Source organism: Marmota monax, unplaced genomic scaffold, assembly GCF_021218885.2.
Source record: "Marmota monax isolate L192 unplaced genomic scaffold, Marmota_monax_Labrador192_F-V1.1 WCK01_AAM20220418_F8-fsc00171, whole genome shotgun sequence".
Classification (NCBI taxonomy): domain Eukaryota; kingdom Metazoa; phylum Chordata; class Mammalia; order Rodentia; family Sciuridae; genus Marmota; species Marmota monax.
The window spans coordinates 3,590,089-3,612,170 of record NW_026694658.1 but is presented as its reverse complement, the minus strand read 5'-3'; the positions used below and the strand labels follow the sequence as shown (position 1 = coordinate 3,612,170).

Genomic DNA, 22,082 nt, shown 5'->3' with positions numbered 1-22,082 from the left:
ATGTTGCTATTCGTGTTTTAGTAGTTTGGAATGTGTAGAATGTAAAGGAAACTAGTAGGAGCCTTGTGGAATTTAATTCCAGCCTTTCTAGGAAGTGATAAAACCTTGCCAAAGTTTTATTTTGGGGGGATTCTGGGTCTTGAACCCAGGGCTTTGTGCTAGCTGCGCTCTACCATTGAGCTATATCCTCCGCCCTAAATTTCGTTATTTTAAAAGAATTTGCAGATCAACAAGTATTTCTTGAGTACCCACAAGGAATCGATAGCAATTCATTGCATTTCCTTGAGGAGGGGCTAAGACGGCGCCCTGGAATCTTTCCCTTTTGATGTAGATTTTCCAAATACGTCAGTTTCCTGAGGATCCCCTTTGAACAACCTTTTTAGCTCCAGCTAAGGCCAAAAAAAGAAGCTGGCAGGTTTCCAACTTTTTGCCTCAGTAGGAAGCGTCTTCAAATCTCTGCGCGTTGCGCCACCTGCTAGGTGCTTGACGCTGGTCTAAGGACCTTCGCAGGCCCTTTGGTACCTAGCAGCCGGAGCGCGCCTGCGTGTGGGAGTCCCTTTGTTGCCCCGACGATAGGGTCGGGCTGCGCCTGCGTGGTGGGCTGACACGAACAACTGCGCTACACCCTTGGCACCAGCAGGGGGCGAGCAGACCTCGAGCAGCCGCCGCAGCCGTCGCGACCGCAGCAGCGGAGTTCAGAGGCCCTGGAGGTGGGTGACTTCCCACACGGTGACTGAGATGTCGTCCACCGCGGCTTTTTACCTTCTCTCCACCCTAGGAGGGTACTTGGTGACCTCATTCTTGTTGCTTAAATACCCGACTTTGCTGCACCAGAGAAAGAAGCAGCGATTCCTCAGTAAACACATCTCTCACCGTGGAGGTGAGAGGGGTCCCCAGAACCTGATGGCGGAGGTGGGGGAGGCTTTATTTCTGAAGAGAGCTGAGGCTCCTTTGGAGCTCCGCAAAAGGCAGCCGGATGGAAATCCGTGAGAGTTTGAGGAAGAACGGGGCTGTGAGACTAGAAGGCTCCTTCGATGGCGAAGGCGGTGTAAAGGGAAGTTCTCCTGAAGGGAGGGAAGGAGGGGGGTCTCGTGGCAGAGCCCCGGCGGGGGTCTTTGGAGTGTAGCGGTGTCAGGGGTTCTCTGAGGGGAGAAAGATCAAGATGAAAATAAAGGGTAGATGGATCGTTTCTTAGCTGATGGGAGGACTATCACAAGGTCCCTTCATGGCAGCAAGGCACAAAGAGGGAAGCGCCGTGCAAATCCTGGGGTACCCATGGCGGGGAACCGGGAACAATGCTACCAGCAAGCCGATGGCTGAGCGCTTGGGGAGAGCTGGGTCCACAAGCAAGGCCGAGGATCAGCGTGTACCTGGAGCGAGATTCAACCCGGTTGTCTACGGTGCCTGAGGGCTGGTCCCATCCCCACTCATTTATAATTTAGCCCTCATAATTAAAAAGAGAAACCGAGTCCCAGATCCTGGGATATTTCCCAAGGTCACAATTAGAGCGGGGGCTGAATAGGACAGGGATATGGAGTGTCCTGGTCTCCAGGGATCCAAACCTTGCACCTGTTTTTTTTTTTTTTTTTTTTTTTTTAAGCACCACCTTGCATCTCAGAATGACACGTGGATTTTCTAAAGACAAAATCATTTTGGTTTATGATACGATAGTGTTGTTTAAAGAAAACAAAGATTGGGTATTTTGGAAGAGTATCTTGCTTTAAGGATCCTAGGTAGGTAGTCCACCTATTGCCCAGAAAACAGGCCACATCTTTGCCTCTTCAACATTGTGTAATAATATGACTACATTGCATTTCAAGCATAATGTATAATATGTAGTGAAATTGGATTATTTTAATTGCTTTTAACTTTCCTTTAGGGATAGGTGTAACACAGGGTTAAAATTGCTTGAAATTTCAGTGTAATGGTAAATTTTAGGACTTCACAATGTAAAGAGTTGATGGCTAAATGTCATGATATTGCTTATTTGGTTTAACTGGTTAAATTGTAGGATGACATAATTACTACTGTGCTTTTAACCATTGGAATCAAGGACCAACTTTTACTGTTCAAGTTGTTGCCTTAGAAGCATTTTCAATGGTAATAATAGTCCAATTCTGGGGATCCGCAATATAGACTGCAGTTGTGTTTACTAATTTACAAAAGGTGTCCTTAACTAAAAACCCCAAATCAAAACCAAAACCTAGATGCTTAAAAAGCCATCTAAGCTGTCATTATGAATGATCTTAATTATATATATTTTTTAGTTATAGATGGACACAATGCCTCTATTTTATTTTTTTATTTTTATGTGGTGCTAAGGATCGAACCCAGAGCCTCACAAATGCTAGGCAAGTGCTCTGCCACTGAGCTCCAGCTCTAGCCCTAACATGTATTTCTTCTAAATTAAAATTAAGACCAGGGCTGGGGTCTTAATCTACCAGCGCTCATCTACCATGCATGAGGCACAGGGTTCGATCCCTCACCACATAAAAATAAGATAAAGATATTGTGTCCACCTATAACTAAAAAATAAATATTTAAAATAAAATAAAGGTCATTTGGGCTGAGGTTGTGGCTCAGTGTAGAGCACTTGCCTAGCCCATGTGAGGCACTGGGTTTGATCCTCAGCACCACATAAAAATAAATAAAATAAAGGCATTCTGTCTATACACAACTACAAAATTTTTTTTAAAAAAGAGAAAGAAATGCATATTAATTATGCATGCTAGAACATCACAGCAATTATCAAATTCAGGATAAGCTAGACCTTAAATTCTCACTGTTGGAAATACTTATAACATATTTTCTCCCTGAATATTAAGTCATTTCAATATCCTTTTATAAAAAATTTCCATTTATTATTTGCAAATGTGTGGACAGTATTTGATGCTCAAAAATCTAACAACATTTCATAGGAATCTTATTAAACATCTGCAAACTCAAAAATCTGTTTTGCTGGTGTGATGGTTCCCCAGAACTGTATTAAGTTCCTGTATGTTAGCTTAATACACTTGTATTGAATATGTATTCCAAATAATACCATTGAATCAAGATTAGAACAGGAAATAATTACTACAACATTCTTTATAAATCAAGATGTTAAGTCTCTGGCAAATAAGAGACATAGTTTGAGGCAGGTGGATTGGTTCGAGACCAACCTCAACAATTTAATGAGATCCTCACCAATTTAGTGAGACCCTGTCTTGAAATAAAAAAATAAAAAGTGTCAGGGAATGTAGCTCAGTGGTAAAGTATCCCTGGGTTCAGTCTCCAGTACCAAAAAGAGAGATGGACAGACATATTCTCCTCGTTTAAAAAAATTTTTATACTTCATTTATTTATTTTTATGTGGTGCTGAGAATCGAACCCAGTGCCAGGCAAGCACTCTACCACTGAGCCACAACCCAGCCCAATAGTCTTCTCTTAATTCCTTCAATTTTTGTCTTGGACACTGATGATAGCATTCACTTGTCTCTGCAAATTGCTCACATTTGTGCTTATTCTCTGTTCCTTAACTGCAAATACCTAATATTTTTTGTTATCCAGATATATGGCCATTCCAGTATTGAAACATTGAGTATTCTGTGTATATAAAGTATATGCACCTGGACTGGTATAACTGGAAGCTCTAATGTCTACTACTTTATGTGTACTACAAAAGCATTATGATAAAGAATTAAACCACCTGAATCAGATTCTGAATTTACTAGTAATTAGAACAAGCCTTAGTGTACTTTTCTGTAAAATGAGAACTATTTGCCTTGCTTACCTCTTTGTATTGTTATGATGATGTATATAAAAAGCACTTTTATTCATTTTTTTTAAAACTTAGCTACTGGGATTGAATCCAGGACCACTCTATCATTGAGCTACACTCTCATCCCTTCCATCCTCCAGTCTGGCCTTGAATTCCCATTCTCCTGCCTCAGCCTCCCCAATAGCTGGGAATATAGGGGTATGCCACTCTGCCCAGTGTAGAAAACACTTTTAAAACTGCTAAAAATTAGCTAGAAATGTAGCTCATGGTTGCAAAAAGCTGGGTTTAATCCCCAGCACCACAAAATGCAACATAAAACAAAACAGCAACAAAATCCTGTGACATTGTTTAGAAACATAAGTTAGCTTATACATTGAATTCCATAATTGAATTCTGCAGTTGATTGAGAAGGAATAATAGCACCCTAAAATTGTTTTCGAAGTATTTTTTTGTTGTTGTTGTTGTTGTTTGTTCTGTTGTACTGGCGATTTAACCCAGGGTACTTTGCCACTAAGCCACATCCCCAGCCCTTTTTACTTTTATTTTTTATTTTTATTTATTTTTAAAAATATTTTTTAGTTTATAGATGGATGCAATATCTTTATTTTGTTTATTCATTTTTATGTGGTGCTGAGGATCGAACCCAGTGCCTCACATGTGCGAGGCAAGTGCTCTGCCACTGAGCCACAACCCCAGCCCCTTTACTTTTTATTTTGAGCTAAATTGCTGAGGCTGGACTTGAACTTGCATTCCTCCTGTCTCAGCCTCCTAAGTAGCTGGGATTACAGGAGTGCACCACCACACCTGGCTGTTTTCAGAGTTTTAAGTAATGCTTTTGCCTTTTACTAAGATTGTCCTTGAAAGTGGAAAACACTCTGTTTCAAAAGTTAAATGTTGTAGGCTTTGTTACTTCTTTCAAGCATATATAATATTGCAATAGGATCTGTTAATAGATCTTTTTCCCTTGCTAGACCATGAGTTCCTCACAGACAGGGATTAGATCCGTTAATTCTTGTGGCTCTAGCCTTTATACACAGCTTGGCATATAATAAAAATAACAGTTAATTGTCTGCTAATTACCTACTTAGTGCTAGATTTTTGTTGTTGTTGTTGTTTAATTGATGAAAATACCAGTAGGACCAGAATGGAGATGTGGCTCAGTGGTACAGCACAGAAAAGAAAAAAAAAATCACATATATAAAAGAATTTCAATAGGGCCAAAGATAAACCCCTGGATTAAATGGAGGGTAGGCAGTAGTCTCAAAGACCATTTTCATCATACTATGAAGTTATGAATTTTATTAATATTCTAAGATATATTTTTCTAGCTGCATAAGTAAATTGTGTTAATTGTAAGAAATTTGGGGCTGGGAAATAGAGAAACAAGGATAGCAAGGAAATAATTTAAAGTAAACACTCTCTCTGTTAACTAGGGCTAAGTGGCCAAAGAATTAAAAAGTATCACCAACTGATCTAATCCCCTCCTTTCTTCATCTTTTAACGTTGGTCTAAAGGCAGAGTACATTCAGGGCTTTCTACCACAGATTGATTTGGTAGGTGATAGTTTGAGAGTAAGGATTACTCTTGGACATATTCGGCTTCTTCTGGGTTCCAGACTTTAATTGGTTATGCAAGAAGAAAATTGAAGCATCAGTTTGAGTGTCACTGGAAGTAGCATTCTGCATTTTCACCTGAAGCATGTTCCACATCACAGCATTTATTCTTTTCAGCTCTTGTTCCTTCAATCTTATTGCCAGGGAACTCTTCCTCACTTGGCTCATTCATTCCTATTGACGGCTTATTAGCAACAAAGTAATTTATCATTTGCTTAATATTAATACCCTGCTTAATAAAGCACACTTTAGTAAATGAAGATGTACTTATTTTTAGTGATGGCCATATATTTAAATATACTTATATAATATGTTATATATACATATGTATTATGTATATGTATACTTGTGTGTATATTATATATATACTTATATATGTGTATTTTTTCCCCAATAATGACCATATAACAAAAGGACTGGGGATGCAACTCAGTGGTAGAAGGTCCCTGGGTTCAATCCCTAGTACTGCAAAATAAATAAATTAATTAATAAGGTAAAATAAAATAAAAATTTGTTTGTATGTAGAATGGTTATTTGCAGAGGCCAAAATTGTGTAAGATTGTTTATTGGGAGAAACAAAAATTTAAAGACAAGACTGCTTCTGTTAATTATGTGACGATTATTGGAAAGAAAGGAACTCAAACCATCTCTTGAGACTAGCTGCCACCAAATAATTCCTTGGAGAAGAATATCATACTTGTTAATTAATCCCTTTGTTACTCTCTAGGCTTTCACCATATGAGTCTGAGTAATTTATGAGCATCACTGTGGAATTATCTTGTGGCTTTACAAACAAATAGAAAAACATGTGAACAAGACCAAGATGGATAATTTACCTCTAAAGCTGAAATAAAATTGAATGGTAACATAAAAACTGAAACATAGTAGTAAAGTGATGGACTCTGAAATTATACTGCTTGTGATTGGATCCTGGTTCCCCTTATTGGTTGTATGTATGATCTTAGGCAATTTTTTTCTGAAGATATTTAATATTAACCCCATTGGGTGGTTGTGAGAATTATAATGAAATATATGAAGTGCTAAACATACTTTGGCTTCTGTTAATTAAAAAAAATGTAGATATAGATGGACAGAATGCCTTTATTTTATTTGTTTATTTTTATGTGGTGCTGAGGATTGAACCCAGTGCCTCACACATGCTAGGCTAGCTCTACCACTGAGCTACAACACCAGCCCTTCTGTTAATTATTAATATCTTTGACCACCTTTTTAATATTCTCATAATGACTAATAAACTTATACAGTAGGTTAAAAATATCAATAATGTTTGCATGCTTAAGTTTTTAGGTTTGAATGGATTATAATTAAAATTAATTTGGAAAACAGACAAAAGACATAAATAGACTTGGAATGTAAATGTTAGTAGTAAAAATTATGTTGACTGTAGGGGAATTTATTTTGGAATACTGAATTTCTGTCCTTTTTTTAAATGTCTTTTCCCCAAACCAAAAGGTCAAATGATAGGCGTCTTTTGAAATTTTTTATAATGGTGCATCTCAAACATATACAAAACTAGTAAGGATCCATGAGCCCATCACCCATATGCAAACAATTACCAACTTCTGCCCAGTCTCATTTCATCTATATCCTTGCTCATTCTTACCCAAATTATTTTGAAACAAATTTCAAACATATATGTGTGTGGTTTTTTGTTGTTGTTGTTTGTTTGTTTGTACCAGGGATTGAACCTAGTTTTGCTGAACCAGTGATCCACATCTCCAGCCCTTTGTACTTTTTATTTTGAGACAGGATCTCATTAAGTTGTTTAGGGCCTCACTAAATTGTTGAGGCTAGCCTTGAACTTATAATCTTCCTGCCTCAGCCTCCCGAGTTGCTGCAAACATTCATTTCTTGAATATGACTATGTGGAATAGTCTAAGATATATGAGACATGGTTTACTATTGAGATTTGAGAAGGTTAATAAACAGTACTACTTACTTTCCCTCCCAAGTTTGGAACCAATTTAGAAATAAAATGCAGGCATCAGAAGTCAAAATATTAAATTTATTACTAACAGAAGGATTTGGGTCCTCTCTAGTCCCCTCTCTAAATTAAACTTAACTTTAAAATGGCCTTTTCCTTGAACTGTTAGTGCCTACTGCAGCAAACTTTTGTATGGATGAACATAAATTTTGTTTTGAGCTTGGGTTGCTCCAAATTAAGGACTCTAAAGGATTGAACCAATAATGGATGGGCAACTCTTTTTCCTAAGTCACTTCTGCTCCTATGAGGAAGAGTGTGTGAGGGAGTAGAGAAAGGATAAAATTTTTCTTCCATTCTTTTCCCCACCTAACAACTGGTGTATACTTTTCCTGTACTTGGTGGTTACAGAGGTAGTGGTGGATAGATGTTTCCCCCAATACTTGCCTTCAAAGAACCTTCTTAGGATATAGATGACTATCCTAGAATATTAAAACATAAACCTTAGAATTAAAGGTATTGATTTTTTAATGGAGGATAGGCTTACATGTAATAGCATTAAGTAATCAGCTTGATTTATTTATTTTATTGGTTAAATGATCAATAAAGCAAATGAAACTAATGTTATGTATTATGGTGCAGTATGTGTGTGTGTGTATGTATGTGTGTGTGTGTGTGTGTGTGTGTGTGTGTTGGTCAAGATCGAATCCAGGGCCTTTCACATCATAGGCAAATGTTCTATATCCCAGCCCTTGATACACTCTTTTTAGTTAAAACATTTTAAATTGACAAGTAATAATTGTATACATTTATAGGATGCAATTTGATTTTTGATGTTTGCAATGTAAATGATTAAATCAGGTTAACTAACAAATGTATCACCTTACTTATTTACGAGGGGATGAGAACATTTAAAATCTCAACAATTTTGAAATATTACACAATATATTATTATTTATTACAATTATCATTTCTGTGTGGTGTATCACTGAAAGTCATTTCTCCTGTGAAACTTTGTACATGTTTATTTGTTTGTTTGTATGAGACTGGGTCTTGCTATTTTGCCCAGGCTGGTCTCAAACTCTTGGGCTCAGATGGTCTTCTTGCCTCAACTCCCCAGTAGCTGCTACTATAGGCATGGATTTTGACTCTTTTTGAGCAACATTTCTCCTTTCCTGGTTCAGCCTCCCTAAGCCATCCTCTGGTAACCACCATTCTACTCTCTACTTATATGAATTCCACTTTCTTAGATTCTACACATAAGTAAGGTCAGGTAGTATTTGTCTGTGTCTGGCTTATCTCACCTAACATCTCCTCCAGGTTCATTGATATTGTCACAAATGAAAAATTCTCCATCCCCATATGTATACATACAGGTGGCTACTTCTGAGATAGAGATATGCAACATTTCTAGAACCCTGTGAGATTCCCTATTCCAGTGTATCTCTCTCCATCCTCAAAGGTAAACACTCTTCTGACTTACCATTATTGATTTATTTAAGATAGCAGTTTTCAAAGTGTAGTCTGTGAGCTCCTGTGGGTCCCTGAGGCCCTTTCATGGATCTTCAAGGTCAAAGTATTTTTAATAAGACATTATTCACCTTTTTTTTTTTAGAGAGAGAATTTTTTTAATATTTATTTTTTTAGTTTTCAGCAGGCACAACATCTTTGTTTTGTATGTGGTGCTAAGGATCGAACCCGGGCCACACGCATGCCAGGCGAGCGTGCTACCACTTGAGCCACATCCCCAGCCCCATTATTCACCTTTTTTAAAAAATATATTTTTAAAAATTAAAATATATATATATATATTTTAGATGTAGATGGACCTTTATTTTATTTATTTATTTTTACGTGGTGCTGAGGATCGAACCCAGTGCCTCATATATGTGAGGCAAGTGTTCCACCACTGAGCTACAGCCCCAGCCCCACATTATTCACCTTTTTTACTGCATTGATATTTGCATTTATGTTACAAAAGCATTAATGGCTAGGACTGGGGCTTAATGCTCCATGGTAGAGTATATGCTTTACATAAATGATACTCTGGGTCAATCTCCAGCCCAAAAAGAAAAGAAGAAAGAAAAAGCAATGGTGGGTTAAAATTCCAATTGCCTCAGCACGAATCAAAGCAGTGGTACCAAGTGTACTAGTAGATATTCTTCACCATCATATACTCACAGTTAAAAAAAAAAAAGTCCATTTCACTTAAGAATATTCTTCTACTTGGGAGATTGAGGCAGAAGGATCACAAGTTTGAGAACAGGCTCAGCAACTTAGTGAGATTCCTGTCTCAAAATTAAAAATACCAAAAAGGACTGGGGATGTAGCTCAGTGGTAGGGCATGCGGAAGTACAATCTGCAGTACCACACAAAAAAGTCCTTGAAATATTGGTAAAAAATATTTATTTTATCCTGTTCAACATTTGAGTACATTTAACTTTTAATATTCTGTGTGACAACATTAACAGTACATACAAGTGCCAAGGTTGTGGCTCAGTGGTAGAGCGCTTGCCGAGAGTATGAGTGAGGCACTGGGTTCGACCCTGGCACCACATAAAAATAAATAAAATAAAAGTATTGTGTCCATCTATAACTAAAAAAAAAATTTTTTTAAAGAGTCTATACAAAACACCTTTTCTAAGTACCAAAGCATGATGTTTTTTTTTTTAATATTTATTTATTTATCGTTAGTTTTAGGTGGATACATTAGTTTGTTTTTATGTGGTGCTGAGGATTGAACCCAGTGCCTCTTGCATGCTAGGTGAGCACTCTACCACTGATCCACCACCCCAACCCCATGATGTTTGTTTTGAGGAAAAAAACCTGTGCAGTCATTTGAGTTGTGAGCTAAATCAACTGTTTTTCCGCCCCCAGAACAACATTTTTACTTTAAAGAATGAGTAACAACTGTACTTATTCAGGCTTGAATGTTTGGCAGAGATATTCTTGAAAATGAATAAAGTGAGTCTGTACTGTAATAAAAGTAATCTAACTGATGTAATACAATAATTAAATTTGAGTTTTCGAGAAAAAAATTAGAATTTTATTTCTTTTCATTTTGTTTTGCTGGTACTGGGGATTGAACCAGGATACTCTACTACTAAGTGACACCCCCATTTTGAGACAGGGTCTCACTGTGTTGTCCTAGCTGGCCTCCAACTTGCGATCCTCCTGTCTCAGCTTCCTGAATAGCTGTGATTACAGGCATATGTCACCACGCCTTGCCAAAAATTAGAATTTTAGAAACACCATGAACTTGATAGCTTTCCACTTCTTAAAGACTTTTCTGATGAGATCAAATGTTAACAAATGTGATTTTTAAAATATCACATAATGGAATGTGTCAACACTTAAAAGATTAACATAATTCAGTGAATCAATATTTTCTGTATGACCAGTGCATAATGTTATAAAATCTTAAGTGTGAAAGGACCATTCATAGTTAAAGATGGACCAGTGGGATTTCATGTAATAGAGTAGGAAGAGGTCACTGATGTGGTTCAGATTCTGCAGTGCAACTTACTTTGTAGAAATGAATACCACTTGAATTTTGAGGCAGTATCTTTTTTTTATTCTTCTCTTCCATTGGTGCTGGGAATTGAAAACAGGTTCTCATGCATGCTAGACAAGTGTTTTACCATTGAACTACCCCTGCAGCCCCTTGATTCATTGCCAAAAAAGATTTTTTCTTTTCCAACTACTTATCTGTGTGAAGGTATATATATATATATATTTTCAGGTATATATATATATATATATATATATATATATATATATAGAGAGAGAGAGAGAGAGAGAGAGCATATATATATATATATATATATATATATATATATATATATATATATATATATAGCAGATATATATATATATAGCAGATATGAGAATTTAGCTGCTTTTTGTTAAGCTAGATATTAAAGAGATTTGCAAAAATGTGTAGCAGTAATACTTTTTTAAAACAATTATTTATTTTTAATGTTTTAGTTGTAGATGGACAATACCTTTATTTATTTATCTTTATGTGGTGCTGTGAGCTTGAACCCAGTGCCTCACACATGGTAGATGAGTGCTTTACCACTGAGCCACAACCCCAGCCCCAGTAACACTTTTTTTTTAAGAATTTAACTTTTATTTTGTATATTTGTTTTTATGTGTGCTGAGAATCGAACCCAGTGCCTCACTCATGCTAGGCTAGCACTATACTACTGAGCTACAACCCCAGCCCAACAATGACACTGTTAATTAATTATTTTTGTTTTTGGAAAAGTATATATTTTTCATAAAAATGTCATGTTAAAATGTAATGGATTGAGGGGTTGAGGATATAGTGCAGTTGGTAGAGTGCTTGCCTTGCATGCACAAGGCCCTGGGTTCAATCCCCAGCACCACCACCAAAAAAAAAAAATTGACTTTTTGGGGCTGGGTTGTGGCTTAGTAGTAGAGCACCTGCGTAGCACATGTGAGGCGCTGGGTTTTATCCTCAGCACCATATAAAAATAAATAAAGGTATTGTGTTCAACTACAACTAAAAGTATATTAAAAATAAAAAAGTAATGGATTGGGTTGGGGTTGTAGCTCAGTGGTAGAACTCTTGCCTCACATGTGCCAGGCTCTGGGTTCAATCCACAGCACAAGGAAAAGATTGAAAAGTATTGGGTTTGTTGTTATTTTCAAATAAAGAAAAATAAATTTGTAGGACTTAACTTCTAATATACAGTTAATAATGGATATAACCCATGTAATCAGGGTACTCAATAAGTTTTAAGAGTATACTCAGTAATTTTGGGGTGGTAGTGGTACTCAGGGGCACTCAACCACTGAGCCACATCCCCAGCCTATTTCATATTTTATTTAGAGACAGGATGTCACTGAGTTGTTTAGGACCTTGCTTTTGCTGAGGCTGGCTTTGAACTCGAGATCCTCCTGCCTCATCCTCCTGAGTTGCTGGGATTACAGATCTGTGCCACCACGCCCAGCTGCAGTCAGTAATTTTTAAGAGTATAAAGGGGCCAAGTAACCAAAGTATTCATATTCTCTCCCTCTCTCTCCCTCTCTCTCCCTCTCTCTCTCTCTCTCTCTCTCTCTCTCTCTCTCTCAGAACTGAGGATTGAACTCAGGGGTGCTTTACCGGGTATTTCCTTAGCCTTTTTATTTTGAGACAGGGTTTTGCTAAATTGCCCAGGCTGGTCTCCAACTTGCCAAAGCTGACCTGCAACTTGTGATCCTCCTGCCTCAGCCTCCCTAGTATCTGGGATTACAGGCATGCTTGGCTAAAACATTAATTCAAATCTAATAAGACTCATTGTAATCTGATGTGATAAGAAAGTGCTGCATAAGAATCATGTATTCTGATGTGATAAGAGAGTGCTTAATAAGAATCATGTGATAAGAAAGTGATTCATAAAAGAAAAGTGAACTAGATCTCAAATTAAGGTTAAGAAAGATTGGGAGACTAGCCAGACATGGTGGCACATGACTATAATCCCAGCAACTCGGGAGACTGAGGCAAGAGGATTACAAATTCCAGGCCAGCCTGGACAACATAATGCGACACTGTCTCAAAATAAAAATAAAAATAAGCACCGGGGATATAGCTCAGTGGTAGAGTGCCCCTGGGCTCAATCCCTAGTACCATGAAAAATGAAATGAAACAAGGTCATTTAACTTCACCTAACCAAGAGTTAACTAACCTCAGAAGGGCACTTTCTTTTCAAAAAAACTATAAGTTCCACATGTAACTGTTTTCTATTATGCTTTAGTAATGAAAAGTGAACCCAAATCAAACTAGCTCTTTTCACATAGGTATCCCTTTGTACAAAACTAATGGAACTTTAGAACAATTTGTTTCTGTTGAATATTAATTAAGTTGTCAGGAAACTACAACCTAACAATATAACAAGGAAATTTTAACATTCTCACTGATATGTTCAAATGGTATTTTTTTTATAAAACATCTTCTTTTAATTTTTTTTTTGTAGTTAATTGTAGATGGACAGCCTGTCATTATTTTATGTTGTGCTAAGGATGGAACCCAGTGCCTCACATGTGACAGGCAAGTGCCCTGTCACTGAGCTACAGCCCCAGCCCATTGCCCAGGTTGGCCTGGATTTCAAGATCCTCCTGCTCAGCCTCCCAAGAGTATGGGATTACAGGCATGCACTACTGGTCCTTATTTTGTTTAAAAAACATTTAAATGTTAATACTTAAACTATATCCTGAACTTGAATTGACTCTTCCTGTTAAGAAACCAGGCAGGCCAGACATGGTGCTGCTTCTTTGTAATCATAGGGGCTCCAGAGGCTGAGGCTCAATCCTGGGCTCAATCCCTAGTATGGCAAGTTCAAAGCCAACCTCAGCAATTTAACGAGGCCCTAAGTAACTCAGTGAGACCCTGTCTCTAAATAAAATACAGAAAAGGGCTGGGGATGTGGCTCAGTGGTTATGTGCCTCTGGTTTCACTCCCCTGAACCAAAAAGAAAAAGAAGAAGCTAGGCAGGTGGTGCTTTTCTATAATCCCAGCTACTCAGGAGGCTGAGGTAGGAGAAAAGAAAATAACTGGGTTTTGTTTTTTTGTTTATTTGTTTGTTACCAGGGATTGAACCCAGTGTGCTTAATCACTGAACCACATCCCCAGCCATTTTTATTTTCCTGTTTGAGACAAGTCTTGCTAAGTTGCTTAGGGCCTTACCAAATTGCTGAAGCTGGCCTTGAACTAGCAATCCTCCTGCCTTAGCCTCCTGAGTTGTTGGGATTACAGACATGGACCATTAGGCCCCACTAAAATTCACTGTTTTTGTGAAGTTTTTATTTTTTTTCCCTGTATGCATTTCATCAATTATTTAAAAATACTGAATTTTTAAAAATATATTTTTAACTGTAGATGGACACAATATCTTTATTTTACGTATTTATTTATTTTTTTTAAAGAGAGAGAGAGAATTTTTTTAATATTTATTTTTTAGTTTTCGGCAGACATAACATCTTTATTTGTATGTGGTGCTGAGGATCGAACCCGGGCCGCATGCATGCCAGGCAAGTGCGCTACCGCTTGAGCCACATCTCCAGCCCACATATTTATTTTTGTGTGGTGCTGAGGATTGAACCCAGTGCCTCATACGTGCGAGGCAAGTGCTCTACCACTGAGCTACAACCCCAGCCCAGTACTGAAATCTTTTAGTTTAAAAATATATAAAAAGTGGGCTGGGGATATAGCTCAGTTGGTAGAGTGCTTGCCTCGCATGTACAAGGCCCTGGGTCCAATTCCCAGCACCACCATGTTTTGTCTAGCATGTGTATCACTAATTGATTCTTTACCTAGTATATAACATTGGATAATTTTTTATCATTCTGTATATTCATATCAAATTATGTCCTTTTTGTCATTAACTATTATCCACTCTTCCCATTAATGGACATACACGAAGTACCTACTCTTTAGCAGTTACTCTATGATAATGGCAATTGTAATAGCAATAATTCTTCACTTTCACTGGATGCTCACTACAGTATTTCACTGAATTTAATGCCATTGATTTTAAGACCCTTTTTTTTTTAATGTACTGTTAAGAGAAAAGCTTTCCAATTAAACTGTTAGATACCATCCATTGACAGATGTACTCCAACTTCAAAAATGTTCAAAAGTGAAAAGCTATCATTTTTAGAATTTATGACATATTACACTTTGCATGTTAACTCATTTAATTATACCAATCCAATGAGGTAGGACTATCATTATCATTCTAATAAAGAAGCAAGTTCAACATAGGTTAGGTGACTTTCCTAAAGTCATCCAAATATTAAAAAATTTGAGACCGGGCATCCTAACTCCACAGTCTCATCCTCAGCTGTTACACTATATTGCCTTCTGCCAAGGTGATTAAAAGTCACTTCTTTTTGGTAATTCATGAGATAAAGAGGGGAGAGACAAAAAAATTTGTGCTACACTGTGATAAATGCCTTGGTAGAGATGTTCATAAGAGATTATGAGGATATATAGAGAAAATTTAACCAACAAGAACTTAAACATCACCTTTAGGTTCTTCTAGCCCTCCTGAATTTCTGTGGCTGTTTTGATTTTCTTTTCTTTTCTTTTTCCTAGTACTTAGGATTGAACCCAGGACCTCTAGCATGCTAGGCAATGGCTCTGCCACTTTTGATCTTTGATTCTTACTGGTGTAGCTAAACAAAAACAAAATACTGTGCGCTCTTTAAAAAACACATGTACTATAATATCTATATAATAAATAAGCATCAGGATTCATTATACTAAAATTTCTAGAAAAATAAAATGTTTAAAATAGCTAATAAATGAAGTTTGAATTTAATGTCTTTACAGGTGCTGGAGAAAATTTGGAGAATACAATGGAAGCCTTTCAGCAGTAAGTATATAAAAAAATACTCTTTTACAGTTTATCATTAAAGTGTTGTGATTAACAGAGCAAAGATAGTATACGTGTAGCATCCATTTGTAGTAGTTGTTTCTATAAAACCCCATTTTTTAATTTAGTCTGAAGTGTTACAAAGAGTGTTTGGCTTCTGTATAACTGAAAAACTAAATCAAGAGTTTTGAGAATTCAAAGATACTATAGTTCCAAAGCTGAAAGAAGACATTTGTAACAAGGAACATACTGTGTATAATGCTAATTAGTCTTGGAGAGAAAGAGAAAACAAAACAACTGTTACATCGGCTGCTGTTTATGAAAAGGATTGTGTCTTTGTGCCCACCAGTTTTAGTTATAGACCTGAACCTGCAATCTGGTACTCTTCTTGGAACCCTCATGAGTGTTGATCTTATTTTTTAAAATAAGATAAATTAAAATTTTTCTATTTAGAATTGATTCACATTTCATATAGATGTTTTTTAGAGCACTTCACAGAGAAGCTGTAGGAGACAGGAATGAAGACTGTTGGCTACCCTTGTTCTCTGTCTTAAAGTCAATTATTATTATCACTCTGTGATAATGGTGAGAACACTGTTTTCCTTTCCCTGAAAAACTACCTCCAATGAAAGACATTACCTATTCATATTTAATGAGAAAAAGAATTTCTTATATAATTTTGAGACTTATAGAATTTTTTAAAAATATTTTATTTTTTTAGTTATAGTTGGACACAATACCATTATTTTATTTATTTTTATGTGGTGCTGAGGATCGAACTCAGGACTTCAAACATGCCAGGTGAGTGCTCTACCACTGAGCCACAACCCCAGCCTGAGACTTATAGAATTTTGGTAGGATTTTGCTACATGGTCCCAAACTCTTGAGCAATTTTGAGCATTTTTAATGTGTATAATTTGGACTAAGAAATCAGAATTTTTCTTTTTAATTGAATTTTATTTGTTTCTTTGTTTATTTATTTACTTATTTTTGATGGTGCTGGGATGGAACCCGGGGACTTGTGCACTGTAACCACTCATTCTACTACTGAACTACGACCTCAGCCCGGGAGAATTTGAACTAAGTTTTTGTTCTGCTTCTCACCAAAGACTTATAAAAAGGCTTAGAGATTATTTTTCCTGTTATCAGACTCGAAGGTACTGCTTCTAGTTTCATCTGAATCCCTCTACTTGTCATTTCTTACTTTTACTGTTGGATATGATCTCAAAAGTCTTTTACAAAAATGCAAAATCTTTTTCTACTGTCACAGATTAATGTGAATATTTTAATTTAAATTATTTTCCCTACTTAGATTGTTTATCTAGCAAGTTATCTATAGCTAAATATGAGTATATAATTTTATGTGTATATTTTTCTATACAGGTGCCTGTGTGTGTGTGCACACACTATCACTTTATCATATGTGGGCTGGGATTTATTTGGGAGAAACTGCCCATAACTTTAAATAATTTTAGTATTCTTTATGTTGGAAGCACATTATTTTGAAAGTTTTTCTCCATATTCTTTGTTAAATTTTTACCCATCACTCTTTTTTTTAATGAAATTGAACCACTAGGTTATATAGTAAGTTATTTCTAAAGATGCACACTTGAAAATATCACATTTTAAAAATAATTTTTAGTTGTAGATAGACACAATGCCTTTATTTTATTTATTTATTTTTATGTGATGTTGAGGACCAAACCTAGTGCCTCACATGTGCTAGGCAAAGCATTCTGCCACTGAACCATAACCCCAGCCCAAAAGTATCACATTTTTTTAATCTTTTTTTGTTTTGTACTGAGGATTAAACCCAGAGACCACATTAACCACTGAGCCACATCCCTATCCCTTTTTATTTTTTATTTTGAGAAATTGTCTTTCTAAGTTACTAAGGCTGGCCTCAAACTTGTGATCCTCTTGCCTCAGCCTCCAGAGTTGCTGAGATAGCAGGGTTGTGCCACAATGCCTAATACATACTTTTTGATTGTACTTTTTTTTTTTTGTTTCATCTATAAATATTTTATTGTTTAACTGCTGGGACACTTAGAAGGTTCCCTCCTCTCTCAAACATATCTGCTTCATGAACTACTAGAAGTTGGGCATGGTGGGTACATACTTATAGTCCCAACTACTTGGGAGGTTGAGGCAAGAGGATTATTTTAGCTCAGGAGTTGCAGAGTTCTAGACCAGCCTGGGCAACATCGTGAGACCCTGTCTCAAAAAGAAGGAGAGTTTAAAAGAAGAAAGAAAGAAAATACAAGAAAAATTATTTAAACATAATATTTTCAAGGTACCATTTATTAAAAAGTAAAGGATGGGGCTGGGGTTGTGGCTCAGAGGTAGAGAGCTTGCCTGGCATGTGTGAGGCACTGGGTTCGATCCTCAGCACCACATAAAAATAAAAATAAAGATTTTTTTTTAAAGTGAAGGAATTATAATACATGATCAGCAAAAGACAGAAACTGTGCTTAAGTGAGAGGAAGATAATCCTTATTATTATTTTTTTGGGAGGAGAGGTACTGGGGATTGAACTCAGGGCACTCGACCACTGAGCCACATCCCTGGCCCTATTTTGTATTTTATTTAGAGACAGGGTCTCACAGAGTTGCTTAGTGCCTTGCTTTTGCTGAGGCTGGCTTTGAACTTGTAATCCTCCTGCTTCAGCCTCCTGAGCTGCTGGGTTTACAGGCGTGTACCACTGCACCAGGCCCTAATCCTTATTATCTGGAGGAGAAATAATAAAAAAGTGATGGCTGGCTAAAATTTAGATCTTATTTATGTGTTAATTTAGGTATGTATTTCACAAAGCATATATAACATGGAGTTTAAGATGATGACATATTAGAGAAAGTGTAAGTAGTTGGTGGGAGGAAGCATGGTTTAGATTAACCAGGAAATTGAAATGACACTAAGACTGGAAGAGCTATATTTGAAGAAAGAAAAATTATTTTTTAAATGTGGAATGTTGGACGGGTGCAGTGGTGGAAGCCTGTAAACCCAGTGGGTAGGGAGGCTGAGGCAGGAGAATCATGAGTTCAAAGGCAGCCTCAGCAAAAGCAAAGCACTAAGCAACTCAGTGAGACCCTGTCTCTAAATAAAATATAAAATCGGGCTGGGGATATGGCTCAGTGGTCGAGAACCAATGAGTTCACACCCTACTACCAAAAGAAAATGTGGAATGTTTGAGATTAATATGTGACATTAATGTGGACAAGATATATCTAGGAGATTGAAAGGACTTTAGAGATATATTGAAAATTAATTCATTATGATAGAGTGTGACTAGAGAAGTAATTTTGACCAAGAATTCCATCTCACAATTTATAAAAAGTCCTTTAATTGGTTTATAAGATGCTTTCACAAACACCATCTCCTTTGTAGTATAAATATGGCTCTTCTCCTTAGGAGCAAAAATCTTTTTTATTGATCCCTCACTTCCTAACATCTCGCTCAGGCTCTCACACTGATAGGCTCTTACTAGTTGCTCATTGAATCAGATACAGAATAGTGCCCTCCAAAAACAAAGCAGAATTTTAGCAAAAGACAGATAAAGGAAACAGAACCCCCTTCACAGTAAACATAGAACCCAAAACTAAGGAATCATCTCAATCTCTCTCTCTCTCTTTCTCAATCTCTCTCTCTCTCTCTCTCTCTCTCTCTCTCTCTCTCTCACACACACACACACATACACACAGTCATTAAGCCCTTGGGAATGTAAAATCTGGTTCTTAAGAGCTAATAAAAGTAGGTTATTAAACTAGGCTGCCTTTGTAAATACCCAGAAGACAATGTGATCCCTCTGGTACCAACATGAATGGTAGGAGAAAGAAGCAAATTGTATTAGCAACATTTGGAAATGTAAATTGGCAGACAGTCAAAGTAATTAATCAGTGCCCGGATTCTCATGATAAATTTTTATAGTATCTGGTTACTGTGATACTAATTATCTCATCTCTGCAATGGGAGTGTATATTTATTGATAAGGTTGCTTGTTAACTGACTTGGAAATTTGTATAAAACCTAAATCAGGCCTAGTGTCATGACACACACCTGTAATTCCAGGAATACATGAGGCTGAGGCAGGAGGATCACAAATTCAAGGACAGGCTTGACAATTTAGAGAGAGCCTGTCTCAAAATAAAAATAAAAGGAGCTGGAGATGTAATTCAGTGGTAAAGCACCCCTAGGTTTTATTCCCCCATACCAGAAACAAACAAGCAAACACTATCATTTTAACTTTTTAAAAAAGATTTTATTTTATTTTTTGCAGTACTAGGGATTGAACCCAATACCATGCTAAGCAAGCACTCTATCTGAGCCACATCTCCTGCCCAACTTTGTTCTTTAAATGTGAATATCAGGTTCCCTAGCATCATTTGTTAAAACTGGTTCATTTTTTTTATTCAATGGTCTCTGCATCTTTATGAAAGCTCATTTCTGAGCTCTCTGTCCTGGTCCACGTGCATTTGTTATATCCATATATGTTTTTCTTTATATCATTACCACACTCTTTTGATTACTTATTAAATTTTGAATACAGAAGTATGGGTCCTTCAACTTTTTAGTTTTTAAGATTGTTTTGTCTGTTTGGGATCCTATGAAATTCCATTTGAATTTTAGGATGGATTTTTCTATTTCTGCAAAAAAAAAAATCATTGGGATTGTGCTGTTATTGCCACAAATCTGCAGATTGCTTTGAGTAGTATTAACATCTTAAGTACACTTAATATAGTTGCACATCCATATTTATATATCTTTAACTTCTTTTTGAAGTGTTTTATAGTTTTCATTATACAAGTCTTTCACCTCCTTGGTTAACTCCTGAGTGTTTTAATGTTTTTGATGCTATTGTAAATAAAATTGTTTTCTTAGTTTCCTTTTCAGACTATTCATTGTTAATGTATAGAAACACAATTAATTTTTGTGTGTTAATCCAACAACTTTCTTAGATTCGTCTGTTAGTTCTAAGAATATTTTTATAGGATCTTTGGGAATTGGGGAGTAGGAGGCTTGTGGCTGAGGATTGAACCCAGGGCCTTGCACATGCTAAGGAAGAGCTCTACCACTAAGCAATACCTCTAACCCAGGATTTTCTATATGTAAGATCATGTCTTCTGTGATCAGAGATGACTTTACTTGTTCCTTTCAATTTGAATTTTTTCTTGCCCATTATTAGAACTTCCAATAAGATAAAAGCAACTAGCCAGCATTATCTTATTTCTTAATCCTCTCTCTTTCACTCCCCCCCCCTACCCCAGGGATTGAACCCAGGTCGCTTAACCACTGAGCCGCATCCCTGGCCCTTTTCTTTTGTTCTATTTTGAAACAGAGTCTCACTAAGTCCTTAGGTCCTTGCTAAATTGCTGAGGTTGGTCTCAAACTTGGAATCCTCCTGCCTTAGTGTGGTAAGCCATTCTTATAGACCGTGGCCGCCATTAGAAGATGGCGCCGGCTTCCACTGTGGCCTGTGATAAACAACTCCTTTTTTGGAGAGTTGGCGCGCAATCCCTTACCACCCTATGAGAGAGATCCACGTGGCAGCTTGGGATTGGTATGCGGGAGGCTTTATTAGGCTGTGCTTGGGCGCTCGGCGGGGGGGTCACTAGAAGATGATACATGAAACAAGGCCTGAATAAACTGCTGAAAGAAGAATCCTGTGTCGTGTTTTCCCTTGCCGGCGAGGGGTCGCGACACCTTAGCCTCCCAAATGGCTGGGATTACAGGTATTCGCCATCACGCCCAGCAATCCTCTCATTTTTTAGATGTGGCTCTCAGAGGGAAATTTATTTGCCCAAAGTTATACAACTTCATAACAAATCAGGAATTGGTTTTCAAGTCTCTGAACTTCTGGTCACATATTCTTTCCATGATATAGAGTTGCCAGTATTAAGGATAGCTGGTTATTGAAAGGAGGCAACATTATTCACTTATTTTAATTAAGAACTTAGAATATTTTCACATCAATGAATGTTGATAAATAATGTTGTTGAGGATATAGTTCAGTATTTCAGAATATTTGGGTTTGTAACTGAATTATTATATCTAATGCATGTAACCTAAATGTTTGCATAAGTTTTAGGTTGTCGTTTTTCTCTTTATTTCTTCAGTGCAGTCACAATTGGAACTGATATGTTGGAACTGGACTGCCATATCACAAAAGATGAACAAGTTGTAGTATCACATGATGAGAACCTGAAGAGATCAACTGGGGTCAATGTAAACATCTCTGATCTCAAATATTGTGTAAGTAAAAATGAATGATAAACTAATGTCTAGTATATATTAGGGTAAAGTGTTTTTTTAGTGTTTTAAAAATTGTTGATGGACCTTTACTTCATTTATTAATTTATTTTTATGTGGTTCTGAGAATCGAACCCAGTACC

At 36.8% G+C, this 22,082-nt stretch overlaps 1 protein-coding gene across 7 annotated transcripts in view; it reads left to right on the top strand.

Annotated features, from left to right (window-relative positions):
- The first annotated feature begins 640 nt into the window (after positions 1-640).
- The window catches only part of Gdpd1 (glycerophosphodiester phosphodiesterase domain containing 1), a 47,533-nt gene continuing 26,091 nt past the window's right edge, over positions 641-22,082 (top strand). For 2 of the 7 annotated variants that reach the window (XM_046423266.2, XM_046423269.2), the window contains exons 1-4: positions 642-880; positions 15,654-15,696; positions 16,761-16,853; positions 21,807-21,942. In XM_046423266.2, the coding sequence (XP_046279222.1) occupies positions 739-880; positions 15,654-15,696; positions 16,761-16,853; positions 21,807-21,942 (414 nt within the window). In that variant the 5' untranslated portion in view covers positions 642-738. Of the gene's footprint in view, positions 881-15,653; positions 15,697-16,760; positions 16,854-21,806; positions 21,943-22,082 lie in introns of all 7 variants that reach the window. The other 5 variants (XM_046423272.2, XM_046423267.2, XM_046423273.2 and 2 more) reach the window with 4 other exon arrangements.